Below are 18,542 nucleotides of genomic sequence, written 5' to 3'. Positions count from 1 at the left end.
TATAACAAAGTGAATCAGTTATACATATACATATATTCCCATATCTCTTCCCTCTTGCGTCTCCCTCCCTCCCACCCTCCCTATCCCACCCCTCTAGGTGGTCACAAAGCACCGAGCTGATCTCCCTGTGCTATGCGGCTGCTTCCCACTAGCTATCTACCTTACGTTTGGTAGTGTATATATGTCCATGCCTCTCTCTCGCTTCTTCCCAGGTTACCCTTCCCCCTCCGCATATCCTCAAGTCCATTCTCTAGTAGGTCTGTGTCTTTATTCCCGTCTTACCCCTATGTTCTTCATGACATTTTTTTTTCTTAGATTCCATTTATATGTGTTAGCATACGGTATTTGTCTTTCTCTTTCTGACTTACTTCACTCTGTATGACAGACTCTAGGTCCATCCACCTCACTACAAATAACTCAATTTCGTTTCTTTTTATGGCTGAGTAATATTCCATTGTATATATGTGCCACATCTTCTTTATCCATTCATCCGATGATGGACACTTAGGTTGCTTCCATCTCCTCGCTATTGTAAATAGAGCTGCAATGAACATTTTACTACATGATTCTTTTTGAATTATGGTTTTCTCAGGGTATGCCCAGTAGTGGGATTGCTGGGTCATATGGTAGTTCTACTTGTAGTTTTTTAAGGAACCTCCATACTGTTCTCCATAGTGGCTGTACCAATTAACATTCCCACCAGCAGTGCAAGAGTGATCCCTTTTCTCCACACCCTCTCCAGCATTTATTGTTTCTAGATTTTTTCATGATGGCCATTCTGACTTGTGTGAGATGATATCTCATTGTGGTTTTGATTTGCATTTCTCTAATGATTGATGATGTTGAGCATCCTTTCATGTGTTTGTTGGCAGTCTGTATATCTTCTTTGGAGAAATGTCTATTTAGGTCTTCTGCCCATTTTTGGATTGCGTTGTTTGTTTTCTTGCTATTGAGCTGCATGAGCTGCTTGTAAATTTTGGAGATTAATCCTTTGTCAGTTGCTTCATTTGCAAATATTTTCTCCCATTCTGAGGGCTGTCTTTTGGTCTTGGTTATGGTTTCCTTTGCTGTGCAAAAGCTTTGAAGTTTCATTAGGTCCCATTTGCTTATTTTTGTTTTTATTTTCATTTCTCTAGGAGGTGGGTCAAAAAGGATCTTGCTGTGATTTATGTTATAGAGTGTTCTACCTGTGTTTTCCTCTAAGAGTTTTATAGTGTCCAGCCTTATATTTAGGTCTTTAATCCATCTTGAGTTTATTTTTGTGTATGGTGTTAGGGAGTGTTCTAATCTCATACTTTTACATGTTGCTGTCCAGTTTTCCCAGCACCACTTATTGAAGAGGCTGTCCTTTCTCCACTGTACATTCCAGCCTCCTTTATCAAAGATAAGGTGACCATATGTGCATGGGTTTATCTCTGGGCTTTCTATCCTGTTCCAATGATCTATATTTCTGTTTTTGGTCCAGTACCATACTGTCTTGATTACTGTAGCTTTGTAGTATAGTCTGAAGTCAGGGAGCCTGATTCCTCCAGCTCCATTTTTCTTTCTCAAGATTGCTTTGGCTATTCGGGGTCTTTTGTGTTTTCATACAAATTGAGAAATTTTTGGTTCTAGTTCTGTGCCAAATGCCAGTGGTAGTTTGATAGGGATTGCACTGAATCTGTAGATTGCTTTGGGTAGTAGAGTCATTTTCACAATGTTGATTCTTCCAATCCAAGAACGTGGTAAATCTCTCCATCTATTTGTATCATCTTTAATTTCTTTCATTAGTGTCTTATAATTTTCTGCATACAGGTCTTTGGTCTCCTTAGGTAGGTTTATTCCTAGATATTCTTTTTGTTGCAATGGTAAATAGAAGTGTTTTTTTAATTTCACTTTCAAATTTTTCATCATTAGTGTATAGGAATGCCAGAGACTTCTGTGCATTAATTTTGTATCCTGATACTTTACCAAAATCATTGATTAGCTCTAGTAGTTTTCTGGTAGCATCTTTAGGATTCTCTATGTATAGTATCATGTCATCTGCAAACAGTGACAGCTTTACTTCTTCTTTTCTGATTTGGATTCCTTTTATTTCCTTTTCTACTCTGATTGCTGTGGCTAAAACTTCCAACACTGTGTTGAATAATAGTGATGAGAGTGGGCAACCTTGTCTTATTCCTGATCTTAGTGGAAATGGGTTTCAGTTTTTCACCATTGAGGACGATGTTGGCTGTGGGTTTGTCATATATGGCCTTTATTATGTTGACGAAAGTTCCCTCTATGCCTACTTTCTGGAGGGTTTTTATCATAAATGGGTGTTGAATTTTGTCGAAAGCTTTCTCTGCATCTATTGAGATGATCATATGGTTTTTCTCCTTCAGTTTGTTAATATGGTGTATCACGTTGATTGATTTGCGTATATTGAAGAATCTTTGCATTCCTGGAATAAACCGCACTTGATCATGGTGTATGATCCTTTTAATGTGCTGTTGGATTCTGTTTGCTAGTATTTTGTTGAGGATTTCTGCATCTATGTTCATCGGTGATATTGCCCTGTAGTTTTCTTTCTTTGTGACATCCTTGTCTGGTCTTGGTATCAGGGTGATGGTGGCCTCGTAGAATGAGTTTGGGAGTGTTCCTCCCTCTGCTATATTTTTGAAGAGTTTGAGAAGGATAGGTGTTAGCTCTTCTCTAAATGTTTGATAGAATTCGCCTGTGAAGCCATCTGGTCCTGGGCTTTTTTTTGTTGGAAGATTTTGAATCACAGTTTCAATTTCAGTGCTTGTGATTGGTCTGTTCATATTTTCTATTTCTTCCTGATTCAGTCTTGGCAGGTTGCACATTTCTAAGAATTTGTCCATTTCTCCCAGGTTGTCCATTTTATTGGCATAGAGTTGCTTGTAGTAATCTCTTACGATCTTTTGTATTTCTGCAGTGTCAGTTGTTACTTTTCCTTTTTCATTTCTAATTCTATTGATTTGAGTCTTCTCCCTTTTTTTCCTGATGAGTCTGGCTAATGGTTTATCAATTTTGTTTATCTTCTCAAAGAACCAGCTTTTAGTTTTATTGATCTTTGCTATCATTTCCTTCATTTCATTTTCATTTATTTCTGATCTGATCTTTGTGATTTCTTTCCTTCTGCTAACTATGGGGTTGTTTTGTTCTTCTTTCTCTAATTGCTTTAGGTGCAAGGTTAGGTTGTTTATTCGAGATGTTTCCTGTTTCTTAAGGTAAGACTGTATTGCTATAAACTTCCCTCTTAGAACTGCTTTTGCTGCAAGGTTAGGTTGTTTATTTGAGATATTTCCTGTTTCTTAAGGTAGGATTGTATTGCTATACACTGCCCTCTTAGAACTGCTTTCGCTGCATCCCATAGGTTTTGGGTCGTCGTTTCTCCATTGTCATTTGTTTCTAGGTATTTTTTGATTTCCTCTTTGATTTCTTCAGTGATCACTTCGTTATTAAGTAGTGTATTGTTTAGCCTCCATATGTTTCTATTTTTTACAGATCTCGTCCTGTAATTGATATCTAGTCTCATAGCGTGGTGGTCGGAAAAGATACTTGATACAATTTCAATTTTCTTAAATTTACCAAGGCTTGATTTGTGACCCAAGATATGATCTGTCCTGGAGAATGTTCCATGAGCATTTGAGAAAAATGTGTATTCTGTTGTTTTTGGATGGAATGTCCTATAAATATCAATTAAGTCCAACTTGTTTAATGAATCATTTAAAGCTCGTGTTTCCTTATTTATTTTCATTTTGGGTTATCTGTCCATTGGTGAAAGTGGGTTGTTAAAGTCCCCTACTATGAATGTGTTACTGTCGATTTCCACTTTTATGGCTGTTAGCATTTGCCTTATGTATTGAGGTGCTCCTATGTTGGGTGCATAAATATTTACAATTGTTACATCTTCTTCTTGGATCGATCCCTTGATCATTATGTAGTGTCCTTCTTTATCTCTTGTAATAGTCTTTATTTTAAAGTCTATTTTGTCTGATATGAGAATTGCTACTCCAGCTTTCTTCTGATTTCCATTTGCATGGAATATCTTTTTCCATCCCCTCACTTTCAGTCTGTATGTGTCCCTAGGTCTGAAGTGGGTCTCTTGTAGACAGCATATATATGGGTCTTGTTTTTGTATCCATTCAGCCAGTCTGTGTCTTTTGGTGGGAGCATTTAATCCATTTACATTTAAGGTAGTTATCGAGATGTATGTTCCTATTCCCATTTTCTTGATTGTTTTGGGTTTGTTATGTAGGTCTTTTCCTTCTCTTGTGTTTCTTGCCTAGAGAAGTTCCTTTAGCATTTGTTGTAAAGCTGGTTTGATGGTGCTGAACTCTCTCAGCTTTTGCTTGTCTGTAAAGGTTTTCATTTCTACATCAAATCTGAATGAGATCCTTGCTGGGTAGAGTAATCTTGGTTGTAGGTTTTTCTCCTTCATCACTTGAAATATGTCCTTCCAGTCCCTTCTGGCTTGCAGAGTTTCTGCTGACAGATCAGCTGTTAACCTTATGGGGATTCCCTTGTGTGTTATTTGTTGTTTTTCCCTTGCTGCTTTTAATATGTTTTCTTTGTATTTAATTTTTGACAGTTTGATTAATATGTGTCTTGGCGTGTTTCTCCTTGGATTTGTCCTGTATGGGACTCTCTGTGCTTCCTGGACTTGATTAACTATTTCCTTTCCAATATTAGGGAAGTTTTCAACTATAATCTCTTCAAATATTTTCTCAGTCCCTTTCTTTTTCTCTTCTTCTTCTGGGACCCCTATAATTCGAATGTTGGTGTGTTTGATGTTGTTCCAGAGGCCTCTGAGACTGTCCTCAGTTCTTTTCATTTTTTTTTCTTTATTCTGCTCTGCAATAGTTATTTCCACTCTTTTATCTACCAGATCACTTATCCGTTCTTCTGCCTCAGTTTTTCTGCTATTGATCCCTGTAGAGTATTTTTAATTTCATTTATTGTGGTGTTCATCATTGTTTGTTTCATCTTTACTTCTTCTAGGTCCTTGTTAAACATTTCTTGTATTTTCTCCATTCTATTTCCAAGATTTTGGATCATCTTTACTATCATTACTCTGAATTCTTTTTCAGGTAGACTGCCTATTTCCTCTTCATTTGTTAGGTCTGGTAGGTTTTACCTTGCTCCTTCATCTGCTGTGTATTTCTCTGTCTTCTCATTTTGCTTAACTTACTGTGTTTGGGGTCTCCTTTCTGCAGGCTGCAGGTTCATAGTTCCCGTTGTCTTTGGTGTCTGCCCCTAGGGGCTAAGGTTGGTTCAGTGGGTTGTGTAGGCTTTCTGGTGGAGGGGAGTAGTGCCTGTGTTCTGGTGGATGAGGCTGGATCTTGTCTTTCTGGTGGGCAGGTCCACGTCTGGTGGTGTGTTTTGGGGTGTCTGTGGCCTTATTATGATTTTAGGCAGCCTCTGTGCTAATGGGTGGGGCTGTGTTCCTGTCTTGCTAGTTGTTTGTCATAGGGTGTCCAGCACTGTAGCTTGCTGGTCGTTGAGTGAAGCTGGGTGCTGGTGTTGAGATGGAGATCTCTGGGAGATTTTCGCCGTTTGATATTACGTGGAGCTGGGAGGTGTCTTTTGGACCAGTGTCCTGAAGTTGGCTCTCCCACCTCAGAGGCACAGCCCTGACTCCTGCCTGCAGCACCAAGAGCCTTTCATCCACACTGGTCAGATCACAAAAAGAGGAAAAGGGGAAAAAATAATAAATCTTCCTCTCAAAGTCCACCTCCTCAATTTGGGATGATTTGTTGTCTATTCATGTATTCCACAGATGCAGGGTACATCAAGTTGATTGTGGAGCTTTAATCTGCTGCTCCTGAGGCTGCTGGGAGAGATTTCCCTTTCACTTCTTTGTTCTCACAGCTCCCAGGGCTCAGCTTTGGATTTGGCCCCGCCTCTGTGTGTACTCGCAGGAGGGCGTCTGTGCTTCGCTCAGACAGGACAGGGTTAAAGGAGCAGCTGATTCGGAGGCTCTGGCTCACTCAGGCCGGGGGGGAGGGAGGGGCACAGAGTGCGGGGCGAGCCTGCGGCGGCAGAGGCCAGTGGGACATTGCACCAGCCTGAGGTGCCCCGTGCGTTCTTCCGGGGAAGTTGTCCCTGGGCCCCGGGACCCTGGCAGTGGCAGGCTGCACAGTCTCCCTGGAAGAGGGGTGTGGATAGTGACCTGTGCTCACACACAGGCTTCTCGGTGGCGGCAGCAGCAGCCTTAGCCCGTCTCTGGGGTCCTTGCTGATCACCGTGGCTTGCCCCCGTCTGTGGAGCTCCTTTAAGCAGCGCTCTTAATCCCCTCTCCTCACGCACCACTCTGGACCCCACGGCCACTGGCTGGCCCACTGTGTTCAGGAAATTCAACAGGAACCCTGGCAGCTCCTCAATGTCTGCTAGTGTTGGAGGGTATCCTGCAGAGGCGGGGGGTGGCTCTGTTTCGGACACTGCCAGCAGAAGTTCTGGGAAGTACTCCTTGGTGTGAGCCCTCTCAGAGTCTTCCCATTAAGTTTTAAGTTAAGTTTACCTAGTCGTATAAATGTATGTTCACAAAACAAAGGGAGGTAACCCAGCTAAACCTCCAATTGGTGGAACTCACAGAAGAGAGATTCTTGTGCAGGTGACTTTAGGAGTTCCCAGGCTTCTTCAGCTGTTGTCTCTCCTACCAAACACCATCCCAGCTGGGAATAAGCTAAAACTTCTGGGCTGCTCTGATGCTTACGGGATTTAAGTAACAGAAAGATCACCTTTCCAGGAGAGAGTGTGGTTGGCACCAGGAATTCCCCAACTCCGAGCTGTTGCCCTGAGCCCGTAGGTGCACTTCATGCATCGGGACTTTTGGGGCACAGCCGGTCTGGACTTGTTCTCAAGTCCTGCTAGAGACTTTCCGAAAGGAATATATAGGCTAACACAGTGTTGCCTTTAGCAGTTCTCAGGGAACTCACTTTAATGACCAGGCTGCAATAATTTCTAGTTAGCATGTTCATTCCTTGGATGGTAATGATTGCTTTAAAGTAGTTGGTGTTCAAATACATGTTGTCTTAGAATCAGACTCTCCCTCCTAGTTGTGATTCAAGGTTAATTAGCACTTTTGATAAGGCAGAGTAAACTTCATAACACCCTCAGTCTACATTTTCACACCCTTTGAATGAATGAAAACTAAAGGAAGGAGGTTGGGCTTATGCTGGCAGCCCATCACAGAAGACTTCATTGTTTTGTTTGTTTCTTTTAGCAATATGGGAATTTTTTTTCCTGATTCACTCATCAGAATAAGGCACATATATCCGTACAGCAACCAGATGAAGAGGAAGGGAGACTATGGTGTTAGCCATGCAAAGGTTTGCTGTCCACAAACACCAGACAGACTCACAAATTAATCTGACCTGGTCTCAAGAGCACCAACTGTGACCAGTTCAGACAATCAGCTTGTGAGTATTTGTGCCATGACGGATCAAAATCAGGACCAGAAAGACTTGGTTACATTCTTTCTAAAACCACTTCCTGAGTGGCATTTTTTTTCCCCAAAGATCTTTCTAAGTTGGTGTCGTAGACACGATGTCACTTGTGATATGTGCCTTGGAGACCTGAAACACTGTGCTCTTCTGATGGTGAAAAAAAAGGCAGGGGGTGGATGGTGTTGTGGTGAAAGCTTCTCGTCCATCTTGATGTGGCCCCTGGGAATTCAGCTGCAAACCCTTGCCTAATTCTCAGTTATGAGTGTGGACCACAGGTGTTACTCTAGAATGCAACTTGGATTTCTCTCCTGGAGAAAATTCTTTAAAGCAGTTGCCCAGGTTAGTGACTTTCTCTAAGAACTGACCTTAGTGTTTGCTTATCAGTTGTGTTTGGCTTATCCCTTTTTTATCGGGGGATTACTCTTATCGTGACAAAAGCCACATTATAGTTTAAGAGTGGAAGTTAGCCATCTAGCAACACAAGTGAGTGCCTGCTACCCAAAGGCCCCCCACTCGGCTGTGCCCTCCGTCTCCTTTGTGCACTATTCTTCCTTCTCCTGTTTCCTAAACAAGGATATTCCCAAGCAGAGGTCCAGCCTCAGCCCTCTTTTCCTTTCATTAGTTCTGGGAAGTCATCTTCTCAGTGCTTGTGTGGGCCAGGCATAGTGTTAAGTATTTCCCACACTGTATTAGTTTCCTAGGGCTGCTATAACAAATTACCATAAACTGGGCAATTTCAAACAACAAAAATTTATTCTATCGCAGTTCCAGAGGCCAGAAGTCCAAAGTCAAGGTGTGGGCAAGGCTGGTTCCTTCCAGAGACTCCTGGGGGGATCTGCTCCATGCCTGTCTCCTAGCTTCTGGTGGTGGCTGGCGATCCTTGGTGTTTTGGGCCCGCATCTCTCCTATCATCGTGTGACATTTTCCCTGTGTGACTGTGTCCAAATTTCCTTCTTCTTCTACGAACACATCATTGGATTAGGGCCTGCCCAAATCCAGTATGATCTCATTTTAACTTGATGACATCCGCAAAGACCCTATTTCCAAATAAGGTCACATTCACAGGTTCTGGGTGAACATGAACCTTTGCAGGACACTAGGCAACCTGGTACATGTGCATTTTCTCATTTAATCCTCACAATAACCTTATTAGCCCCATTTTATGGATGAAGAAACAGAGTACCTCCAGATCTTCACCTCTACTATGTCCAGCTGTTAATGGACATCTCCACTAAGACATTGCACTGGTACCTCACAGTCAGACATTCCAAAAACAAACTCAGTATTGTCCCCCAAAATGTGAAGTCCTAAACCACAGCAGCTCCAGAATGTCTTTTTAGGAGAGTGAACGGGATCTTTGGAAGGGGCTGTTGGAAGCAACCTTTGCACAGCACTTTATATAAGAATGAAATAAATAGTAACTGCCCATATCTAAAAATGATGGGTACCACCACTTACCTGAAACAAGACAGTGGCTGAGGAATGGGCAAGGATGATAAATTTAGAAAAATATGAAGGAGGCAGATCTGATAGGTCTAGTTGACTGCCTGCACGTGGAGATGGGTGGCAGAGCCGTATAAAGATGTCTTTGACTTGATTACAGGATGGTGGGTGGTAGGACTGTTTACCAAGAAACAAACAAACATGAGTGGGGGCAGGGGCCTGGGCAATAATGAGTTTCAAGTAAAATCTTCTGTGAAAACTAATATAAGAACGGAGCTGCTTTGGTTGAAAAAAGGGGTAGGGCCCTTATTCTCCCCCCATCCTCTCCCTGCCTGTGAACGTATCTACAGCACTTTGGGAGAACATTATGGATTTACTGACTTACTGTATTCTTCTGGCTCTAAACAAGAAAGTGCTTACGCTGTTCTAGATACATAGATATTGATCCCATTTTAAGAGTATTTCCAAGGAAGGTTCTCATGGCCTCTCTCTGCCCTCCTTTCCTGGTACGTAATACCCTCCTCAGCAGGGTGCTTTCCTTTATCGATCATCTAAGAACAGCCCAATACTGCTTAGCTTCTCTTACCCTTGGTGGGTTGTCATGGGGCCTTGGGTGTCCTGTTGGAAGACCCTGCATCTTCTGATGAAAAGCCAGTCTGGTTTCCTTCAGAGAGAAGAGTGAACTTTAGCTCTTGGAATTGTGCCTGCCCTTAGTTAATCCCACAACCTTTATCAGTTCAGACATGAGCCCTTCCTTTCCAACATTCCGAGAGGTGGTTCATTCAGAGGGAAAAAGAAAAATCACATATATATATATATATATATATATATATATATATATGTCAAGAGGAAGCTGGTAATTCCCCTGGCCGCAGGTGGTGCTGTCCTAAGCCTGCCCTAAGCTGGGTTCCTGGGTGCCCCATAGCGGTTGTATTTACCCGGAGACAAGAATAGGGCTCTTCAAGTTTAATTAAAAACAGGATGTCCCTGCTGGGCCTCTCATTGACATTGCTAAAAATAAAGTAGGGAAGTAGCCTGGCCTCTCCATGGATTAATCCCATTAAATTTGGGGGAGGGGTGTGGGGAACTGGGGTTAATAAAAGACACGATTTGTTTCAGATTGCTGTCTGGAGTTGTGTCTTTTCTCTCCCTGCGCTGTGGAGTCCCATGTCTAATACAATCAGTGCTGGCTTGCTGAGGCGATGAGAGAGGGGCAAAGGGACAGGTGATTCCCGACTGAGGTTTTGCAGGGCTGTCTCCCACTTACTCACATTGGGACCCCTGGGGCTTGTCACCTCATCTCTTTGCTCACTGCTCTAGTACCACCCATGTTCATAGACCTGGTTTTGTAAATAATCCACTAATCCCTTTCTGTGAGCTGATGCACATTAAAAACAAACAAATGGGGCTTCCCTGGTGGCGCAGTGGTTGAGAGTCCACCTACCGATGCAGGGGACACGGGTTCGTGCCCCGGTCCGGAAAGATCCCACATGCCGCGGAGCGGCTGGGCCCGTGAGCCACGGCCGCTGAGCCTGCGCGTCCGGAGCCTGTGCTCCGCAACGGGAGAGGCCACAACATTGAGAGGCCCGTGTACCGCAAAAAAAAAAAAAACAAAAAAAAAAAACAAACAAATGAACAAAAACAATCTAGCCTGAGTGCTATGAAAGAGCCATCTGGAAACGTGAGCATCTTAAAGGTGCTCGCACTTCCTCCTCAACCCCTCAGTATACTCAGACCTTACATCTCTTGCCCAATTCCAGAAGCCTTGTTTGCAAATAGCCTTATATAAGGGGATCCTGACTTTCTTCATTTTTGTTTTGTTTTTATTTATGGGTGTTTTGTTGTTGTTGTTGTTGTTTTGAACTAACCTATCCTCATTTCTGTGCCCCAGCCCTATTCCTTTAGTCTAACAGCTAAAGACTAAACTGCTGAAGACTTTCTGTTGGGTGTAAGAGCCTTGTTTTCAAACACACATTCATCTGTTTGCTTGGTCTTTCATTCATTTGTTCAACCAGAGTATTAAGAGAATCATCCCTAGATTATTACACAGTTGACTTCCTTCAGAATCCCAAGAAGGAGAATTTCATGAACCTCAACTCTTAGAGGCTGAGAGTTCCAAACCAGTGGGTTTTACTTGCTACTATGGGACCTTACTGAGGCCAGAACAGATTTGGGGAAGGAGCAACGCAGCCCCAAAGAAGGTTGATTACACAGCATCCTTAAGACTTCTAGCCAAAGTAAACTTATTATTTGTCCATAAATGCCCCTCCCACATCACCTCTACAACTCCTGAAATGTACCAGCTCTTAAACCTTTAAAGAGGTGTACTTGTGATTTAGTGGGACGCTGATATCTAGATACTGTTTTGTTGTTGTTGTTCTAAGATTCCTGGGCTTATGAATTCACAAAATATTTAGATTGTGTAAGTCTGAAATCCGTGTGAGGGGTGTGTATGTGTGTGTGTGTTCATCAGTTGGTGCCACCGATTCCTCTTTGAATTAAGAGTTACAGAAAAGCTTCCATGTCGGAGCAGAGAAAGCTGAGGAGAGGATGCTGGACCTCAAAACATGGGTGGTATGGAGAGTGTCCTGCTTTCCACTCTTGTTACTAAATATTCACATGGCCCTGGAAGTTCAGCACCTCTGTTTCCCATTTGTAAAAAAGTCTCTAACTCTATGGCCTTTTCTAGCTCCCCCAGGGAGTCAGGTGTCCCCAGCGGCTTGGCGCATGGCGCTATAACCCCAGCACAGATGGTAGTGTAGTCCTGGGCTGGAGGGGACAGCAATAGGGATCCAGGAGGAAGACAGAGTATGGCTCACCTCTCGCCTCTGGAGCACACTTCAGTGAGAGTCTCTTGGGACAGCTGACTGTGGCCAAGCTTACTTACCCCAGTGACACCCATCATCCCAGACAGAGCCATGACTCCCAGTTTGCCCTTCCTCCCAGACAGAATCACCGTGGAGGCAGCTCCAGTTCAGCGAGGACTCTGGGTGGGTTCAAGTTAGACTTGGGGAGCCTGGCCTGAGGGGTCCCTAATGGGGTGGGATCAGCCCAAGAGTCAACACACTGGGTGAGTCCATTTTTCACTCCTGTTTTATCAACGGAGATTATAATATTTACCCCCATTTCTCCAGAATATTTTAGGAACTTGAGGCAGAGTTGATCCTGAACGAGACTGTAAAGTGGAGAAGTTAAGCCTTTATCTCTTTTTGCAACCCTTTTTGTTTCCACATTTCCCCTTTGGAGACTACTTTCCTTCAGCTGCCTTCCTTTCTCTCCTTCCACTACATCCCAAGTTCCAGAACTTTCCAGATTCCTCCGCCCACCCTCTGGCAAAATCTGCTTTTTCTAAAACTCCTTCCCAGGGCTAATTTTCCCCAAGTGAATCTGAGTACCAGAACCATGGTCTGGGGATAAAAACAATGACTTTACATTATGCTTCCAAAATAAAAACATTTGACCGCTGAGGCCTTCCAGGCGCTTACTGGGTACCATGGGGGGTCCACGGTAGGGGAGATAGTTTCAGTACTGTTCACAGAACCTTTTCAGTAGAACCCTCTTTTGCCCATCAGATTTCTGATGTACCCAGTTGATCTCAAGCTGAGATTGTATACTTATTTCATCCAAAACTTGGATGGTAGATTGTTCCCATCCCGGGGATACTTGGCAGCTTGCTGAGAAGGAATGTGAGACGATTGCCACATACAAGGAGAAAGAGCACTGGGATGGATTGGTAATGTCTGCCCAGGAGAAGAGGAGGGCAGGCCCTTACAGACCATCAGTGTTTGTCACCCTTGAGGGACCCAGGGGGAGACCACAGTAGACCCTGACCTGTCTCTGGCCTGAGGAATGTCACCTACAGCCTGAGAGCAGGGACCTCAGAACAGCAGCAGCAGCACACAGGCACCTCATTAGAAATGCAGACTCTCAAGCCCCCCATCTCCCCAGCACACCCTACTCAATCAGCTTCTGCGTTTTCACAAGATTCCCAGGGGATTCATAAGCACATTAAAGTTAGAGACACAGGGGGCCTAGTGGATCTTCCTGCCAGTTGTCGCTCCTGAAGGTTCTTGCCGCTGGACAAGCTCTGCTGGCCTGGCTGCTCTCACCAGCAACTGCACGTCTCTCTTCTACAACAGATGGTCAGGAGCAGAGCTGGGTCGCTGTGTGATGGGAGGCATTCCCTTCAACCCTGTATTTGGGAGATTTAATAATAGGGCCATTGTGTGCGAGAACAAACCATGTTTCTGTCTCACGCCATGTTGCTTCTGTTCCCAGGCAATCTATAAGATGGTCTCCTCTGTAATGAAAATGCCTGAAGATGAGTCGACCCCAGAGAAGAGGACAGAAAAGATCTTCCGCCAGATGGACACCAATAGAGATGGTAGGAGGCCATGGCTGCTTTGCTTTGCTTTGCTTTGCTTTGCTCAGAGGGGGGGCTGCTGGAGGGGCTGGGGTGTCCGGGCAGGGAAATTCCACTAGAGGTCAAGATATTGGCCATAAGGACCTGGCTTGAGGCCCTTTGTGAAAGTGGCTTATCCTGCTTTCTCCCTGTAGGGGGAAGATGGAGGCTGGATCCTGCAGGCCAGCGAATCAGAAAGTGGGGAGGGGCTTGTTATGCACCCAGACCCTAGTAGCTTTCATCCCAGCCTGCCCAAGGGGTTTTGTTGGGGTTTCCTGCGCATGCTCCAAGGTGTTGGGTTTCCTGGAGCCAAGTGGGACCCCTCAGCTGTTGGCGGGTGAGGTGGCCAGCAGATTCCACCCTGAGGGAGCCACCCACAATTCAAATCCAACAAGGGGATGCAAAGCAAACCAAAATAAAAGGAGAGATGGATTTCAAACTCAAGAACAGTGGATTTTAGATGTTGGATTGCCAGACAGAATGCAGGAGGCACAATTAAATTTAATTTTTGGACAACTAACAAATGACTTTTCAATGTAAGTATGCCCTATTCAATATTTGGGACATACTTAAAAAATTGTTGTTTATTTGAAACTGAAAGTTAGCTGGGCATCCTGTATTTTATTTGCTAAATCTGGCAACCCTAGTTAGATGTAATATCTGAGTTTAAAGTGCTAACACAGAGCTTGGTCCATAATAAGCCCTGAGTCATCTATAGCTCTTGCTTTTATTTCCAGCTTGCCTGTTCTGCTGGGCATCCCCAGCAGTTCTTGTCAATGATGAGCAAATGCAGTCATATACCCCCAACGGAAGGCTTTGTCGTAGAGCGAGCCTCAGTTTCTATCCCTATGCCCTCTGGGGCACCAGCTGCTTGAGAATCCAGGTTTGCAGGGTACAGGCCAATCTGTTTGCTTTGTTTCTCCACAAAGGTGCCATTACATCCTGTTTCTCTATGTGCCTGGATTCACAGCGAATAGTTTGTTTTGCAAAGACTAAACACGTGGGATTCTTTGAATAGAATAATAACCTCGCTGACATTAAACTACACATTTTGCTGATGCTCCAGGGGAGCACAGGTGGGCTTGTCTGCTGCCCGAGGCCCAGCCTCCTCTTCAGAATAGGGCTGAAAGATGGGAGAAGATCCAAACACTGCAGGATCGAACGCTCACTGCGGGAAATGAGACCCTGTGCTCTGGGACTCGGCCACAATGGGGTCACAGAGCCCTGACGGGGTCAGCATTCCCCAAATGCATCTCGTTGCTGAAAGCCCTGTGCTTTCCTAAGGGAAAGCCTTGGGTTTAAAAAAAAAAAAAGGGCGGGGGTCGGTGGGGGGGGCGGAGTGGGAGCCGTACTGGGAGGGGCTTTAAGTCTGCAAGGGGCCAGGCTCCACCCAACTAGGAGACTTGGTGCTTTGGCTCAGGGCTCCTGGACCCCAAGGCGGGACGCCACACCGGAGCAAAGGCCTCATCTAGACCCTCCCGCTGTTAGAATCCTCTTGGAGAAGCTCTTTGCATCTAACCCCTGGCGGCTGACTTGAAGAGAAAAGTCTGGGCCCCCAGCAGGTTAGCTGGGAAGCCAGTCCGGGAGCATGCGGGTAGTTAGCCCGAGGGAGCGGATACATAACGCTGAATACAGGGTTTACCCTGCCGCAACAAGAAAGCGGGGGAAGCTTTGCCTCCCCACCAACAATATGAGCGAGGAAACTTCCCGAAGGGAATTTGATACATACTCTAGCTTGGGCAAGAAGGAGAAAGACATCGAGGAGGAGTGGAATCCCAGGCAGCCAGTCTCCCCCATCCAGCCCATTGAGGTAGGAGGAAAGTGCCCTGATTGACGGGAGGGACCCCCGCGGCACCTCTCTGCTTCTCGGAGCACACAGCCCTCGCCTGGATGGAAGGGCAGCCGTCCTCACACCTTGGCCCAAAGAAGGGGCCCTCTCCCCAGATGTCTCTTCGGGCCCCTCTGCCCACATGCAAACGTAGGTGTAGCCAAGTGACCCTGAGGAGCCCAGAGGGCCCAGTGAGCCCGTGGGGACGGCCTTGGCGCTGCAGGAGCCCAGCTCAGTCTCTGAAAGGCGCCATCTGATCCACAGACACCGAGTCCCTCCGGGGCGCCTGCAGCTGGAGGGGCCACGAGGGCAGGGCCCACGTCGCGGCCACCCAGCAGCCCCGCAGCCCAGGGCCGTGCACACAGAGCTCTCAGGAGGCCGCGTGCTGCGCTGTGCGGTGCTCAACGAGCCCCGGGGTCTCGGCTCGGAGAGACGGAAGGTGGGCCTCACGGCGGGTGTGAGACCCCAGGAAGAGGTGGGCCGCCGCCGCCAGCCCCAAGGTGCAGCGGGAAGCCTACGTCTGTGCGGCGGCCGCCAGCCGCCACTCACCGGTCCTCTTGCTTTCTAGGAAAACTCTCCCTGGAAGAGTTCATCCGAGGGGCCAAGAGCGACCCGTCCATAGTGCGCCTCCTGCAGTGCGACCCCAGCAGCGCCGGCCACTTCTGAGCCGGAAGCCCCACCAACTGTAGAGCTGCTTGTGTTCCCTTTGGAGTTTACTTTTTAACAAAAAAATTTTTTTTTTTGCCAAACAATATTGACGGTGATGCTGTTCCTCGTGTGGTCGGATGCACCTCCCTCCGTGCCGCCTGCAGCTTCTTTTGTCGTGGACGCTTCATGGGAATGTCTAGAGCCCCCCGCGCTTGTGGAAAGCATGAACAGTGCTGCCGTGCACAGACTTTGTGGTGTTCATTGTTCTGACGATTTTTCATCGTTATTATTATTACTTTCCCTTTGATTCGAAAGTCTGTGTTCTAAAACCGAAGACTGGGGGAGGCAAGAGAAGAGAAGAGAAAACAATCCAGTCCAGTGATTCTATTGCAAGCTTAAGGGCCCTGTTTGGAAAACAAAATTCCCCACCTGGGTCTGGAGTGACACATGCCCTAGGGGTGATGGCACCAGATGCTTGATTTCCCAGGGACCAGGAATCCTCCGGGGCCATGCTATTAAAGGGGCCTGGGGGATTCCCGCCTGGAGGCCCACCCCATCCTCTTCCCCAGCAGGCTTTAGTTTCTAAGCTGTGAACATTTCGACGTAAATTCATAGAGGAGAGGAAAAAGATGGCTCAGCTATTTCTTCCCAGGTTTACACTAGTTGAGCTAAGATGAGTTTCTCTGGAAATTAAACACAAATGGTAATTTATATTTCAAAGCCAGACCCATCTTGTTGCCTATTGTAGTTTAAAAAAAAAAAAAGATTGCTGTATATAAAATACTGGGTATTACAGACGAAAATAAGTGTTTTGCCTTGTTTAAATGAAATGCATGTTTAGTGAGCACTAATACAATCTTATTACAGGAGACTGTTTTTAGTAGCTTGTTGTGAAGTAAGCCAGCTATAATGAATGTCTATGTCTTATTTTAAAGTCATATCCGTCTTTGCACAAATGCACCAATCAACAGGTATATTTTATATATTCCAGAAAAGTACAAAGTAACCATGACCAGGGCCCAACCTTAATTTTGAATGCTTTTCCAGTGGTAGTGCCTAGGCAATAGAAGTGGGGCAAGTTTGAGTGGGATGTGTCAACTGGAGCACCAGAAGGTTCATATTTATTAGAGATGTGGGGTTTGCCCACCCAGCCCGGCAGCCCGTTGACAGTCCTGGATCAGAGGTGCGGTGCTTTTCCGAGCAGATAATATTCTGTAGCTGTTCCCACCCCCACCCCAAATAGCATAAATTCTCGGGACTTCCCAATGCTTTAATCCACATGGATGGTTAGGAAGCCATAGCTGGCATGTTGACTTTTCCATGCCTCTAGCGGCCCTGAAAAGAGTCAGAGGTTGGGCATCATCTGGTTCATCCTGAAGAAGGCATAGGCAAGTGTGTCTGTGATTTCCAAGGCCCACCCTTGGGAATACAAAAGTATCTTGCATCATCGTGTTCTCTGAATGCAAATTTCTATTTACAGAAGTGACAGTACAAATTTGAGTTGCAGTTTGGTCTGATGACCTCATACATCCTAATTTGAATTGAAAGGTAAGAGTACAAGTTGCTGGTCACAGGTAAGTCATATTTTCACAAGCAGTAGGTATGGGGAAGTCCAAACACTCAAGGATGTAGACGGGGAGACCCTGCCCCAAGAGAAGGCAGAGAGGTCTCCTTGGCTGTGGCCAAGCTACTTCCTGTAGACCATGAACCACAGAAAGATAAACTTATAACCATGAGGAAAATGATGCTGAGCCCATTTCTAACCTCTAGATTCCTATTACTCGATTCCATTTAAACTGATAGTAAAAATCTGAATTTGTATGGTTGACCAAAACGAACCAACTTGACAGGGTGAAATTTCGAGACCTGGACTCAGTAAAATAATCTTCATCTTCCTCTGAGTGTCAGTTTTTTTTACAGTGGTTCTACACTGAGACTTGCTGAGTCCCTCCACTGGCCAAGTGGTAAAATCTGGTTTTGAAAACTAGGGAATTAACCTAAGACGCGGTGTGCACAGTGGCAAGGGGACCCGGCACCTCTGTAGGTGATGTTCAGGAGCTGCCTTCCACTTTCTCCCGCTCTTGATTGAAGACCTAATTCCTCCTTTAGTTCTCCTTAGATGGCGGAGTTAGTTAATGTTGGGGAAAGCCCGCCTGGGCTCTGTCCTCAGTCATGACATCTTACTGAGCCAGACGCAATCCGTTCCCTAGAACCTAGAGCTGGAGTGAGATGCAGGGGAGTGTGTCTCCAGCTGTTAAGAAAACAAAGCGGAAACTAGTCCTCGTCCTTGCCTGCCATTGACCCTGTCTGTATTTTCTTGAGGGTTGTTTTCTCATTCTCCTCCTTCCCGGGAAGCACCTTTGTATGTCTGATCCAATGCACTCGAGTGTGGCCAAGGGACTCGACAGCACCCAGAAGGCTGAATGCCTAAAAGCTTATGTCACTCCTGTGCTGGGCTGTTTGTCATTGCTGTGTTGAGGGACCTCTGGAAATGGAGTCTGTTCTGTCTGAAATCAGGCCAGCCTGTGATGTTCAAGGGACTGGAATAAAGTGGCTTACGACGTGAAGGATGATAGAGTGGTCGACTGTTCATATCCTTGTTTAGGGCGGGGAAGGGGTGTTGAGGGCGCAGTCCCATCCCATTGATATGCCCTGGGGGCACTTTCCACAAGTGAATTTAGTAATTTATGAATCCCTCCCCGTGGAGTGGGTCCTATATCAGGTGACTTTTGTGTTACTCTAGCTTGGCATTCAAGAATGTTGCTGATTTAATATGATGGTCTGGGAC

At 45.5% G+C, this 18,542-nt stretch overlaps 1 protein-coding gene across 4 annotated transcripts in view; it reads left to right on the top strand.

Annotated features, from left to right (window-relative positions):
• NCALD (neurocalcin delta) overlaps positions 1-16,621 on the top strand; it is a 412,094-nt gene extending 395,473 nt beyond the window's left edge. For all 4 annotated transcript variants that reach the window (XM_065895666.1, XM_065895668.1, XM_065895667.1 and 1 more), the window contains 2 exons: positions 13,155-13,260; positions 15,675-16,621. In XM_065895666.1, coding sequence (XP_065751738.1) covers positions 13,155-13,260; positions 15,675-15,772 — 204 coding nt within the window. In that variant the 3' untranslated portion in view covers positions 15,773-16,621. The remainder of the gene's footprint in view (positions 1-13,154; positions 13,261-15,674) is intronic.
• The last annotated feature ends 1,921 nt before the right edge of the window (positions 16,622-18,542 follow it).

Source organism: Phocoena phocoena, chromosome 17 (assembly GCF_963924675.1).
Source record: "Phocoena phocoena chromosome 17, mPhoPho1.1, whole genome shotgun sequence".
Taxonomy (NCBI): Eukaryota; Metazoa; Chordata; class Mammalia; order Artiodactyla; family Phocoenidae; genus Phocoena; species Phocoena phocoena.
The sequence above is the reverse complement of the archived record's forward strand: the minus strand, read 5'-3'. Positions and strand labels throughout refer to the sequence as shown.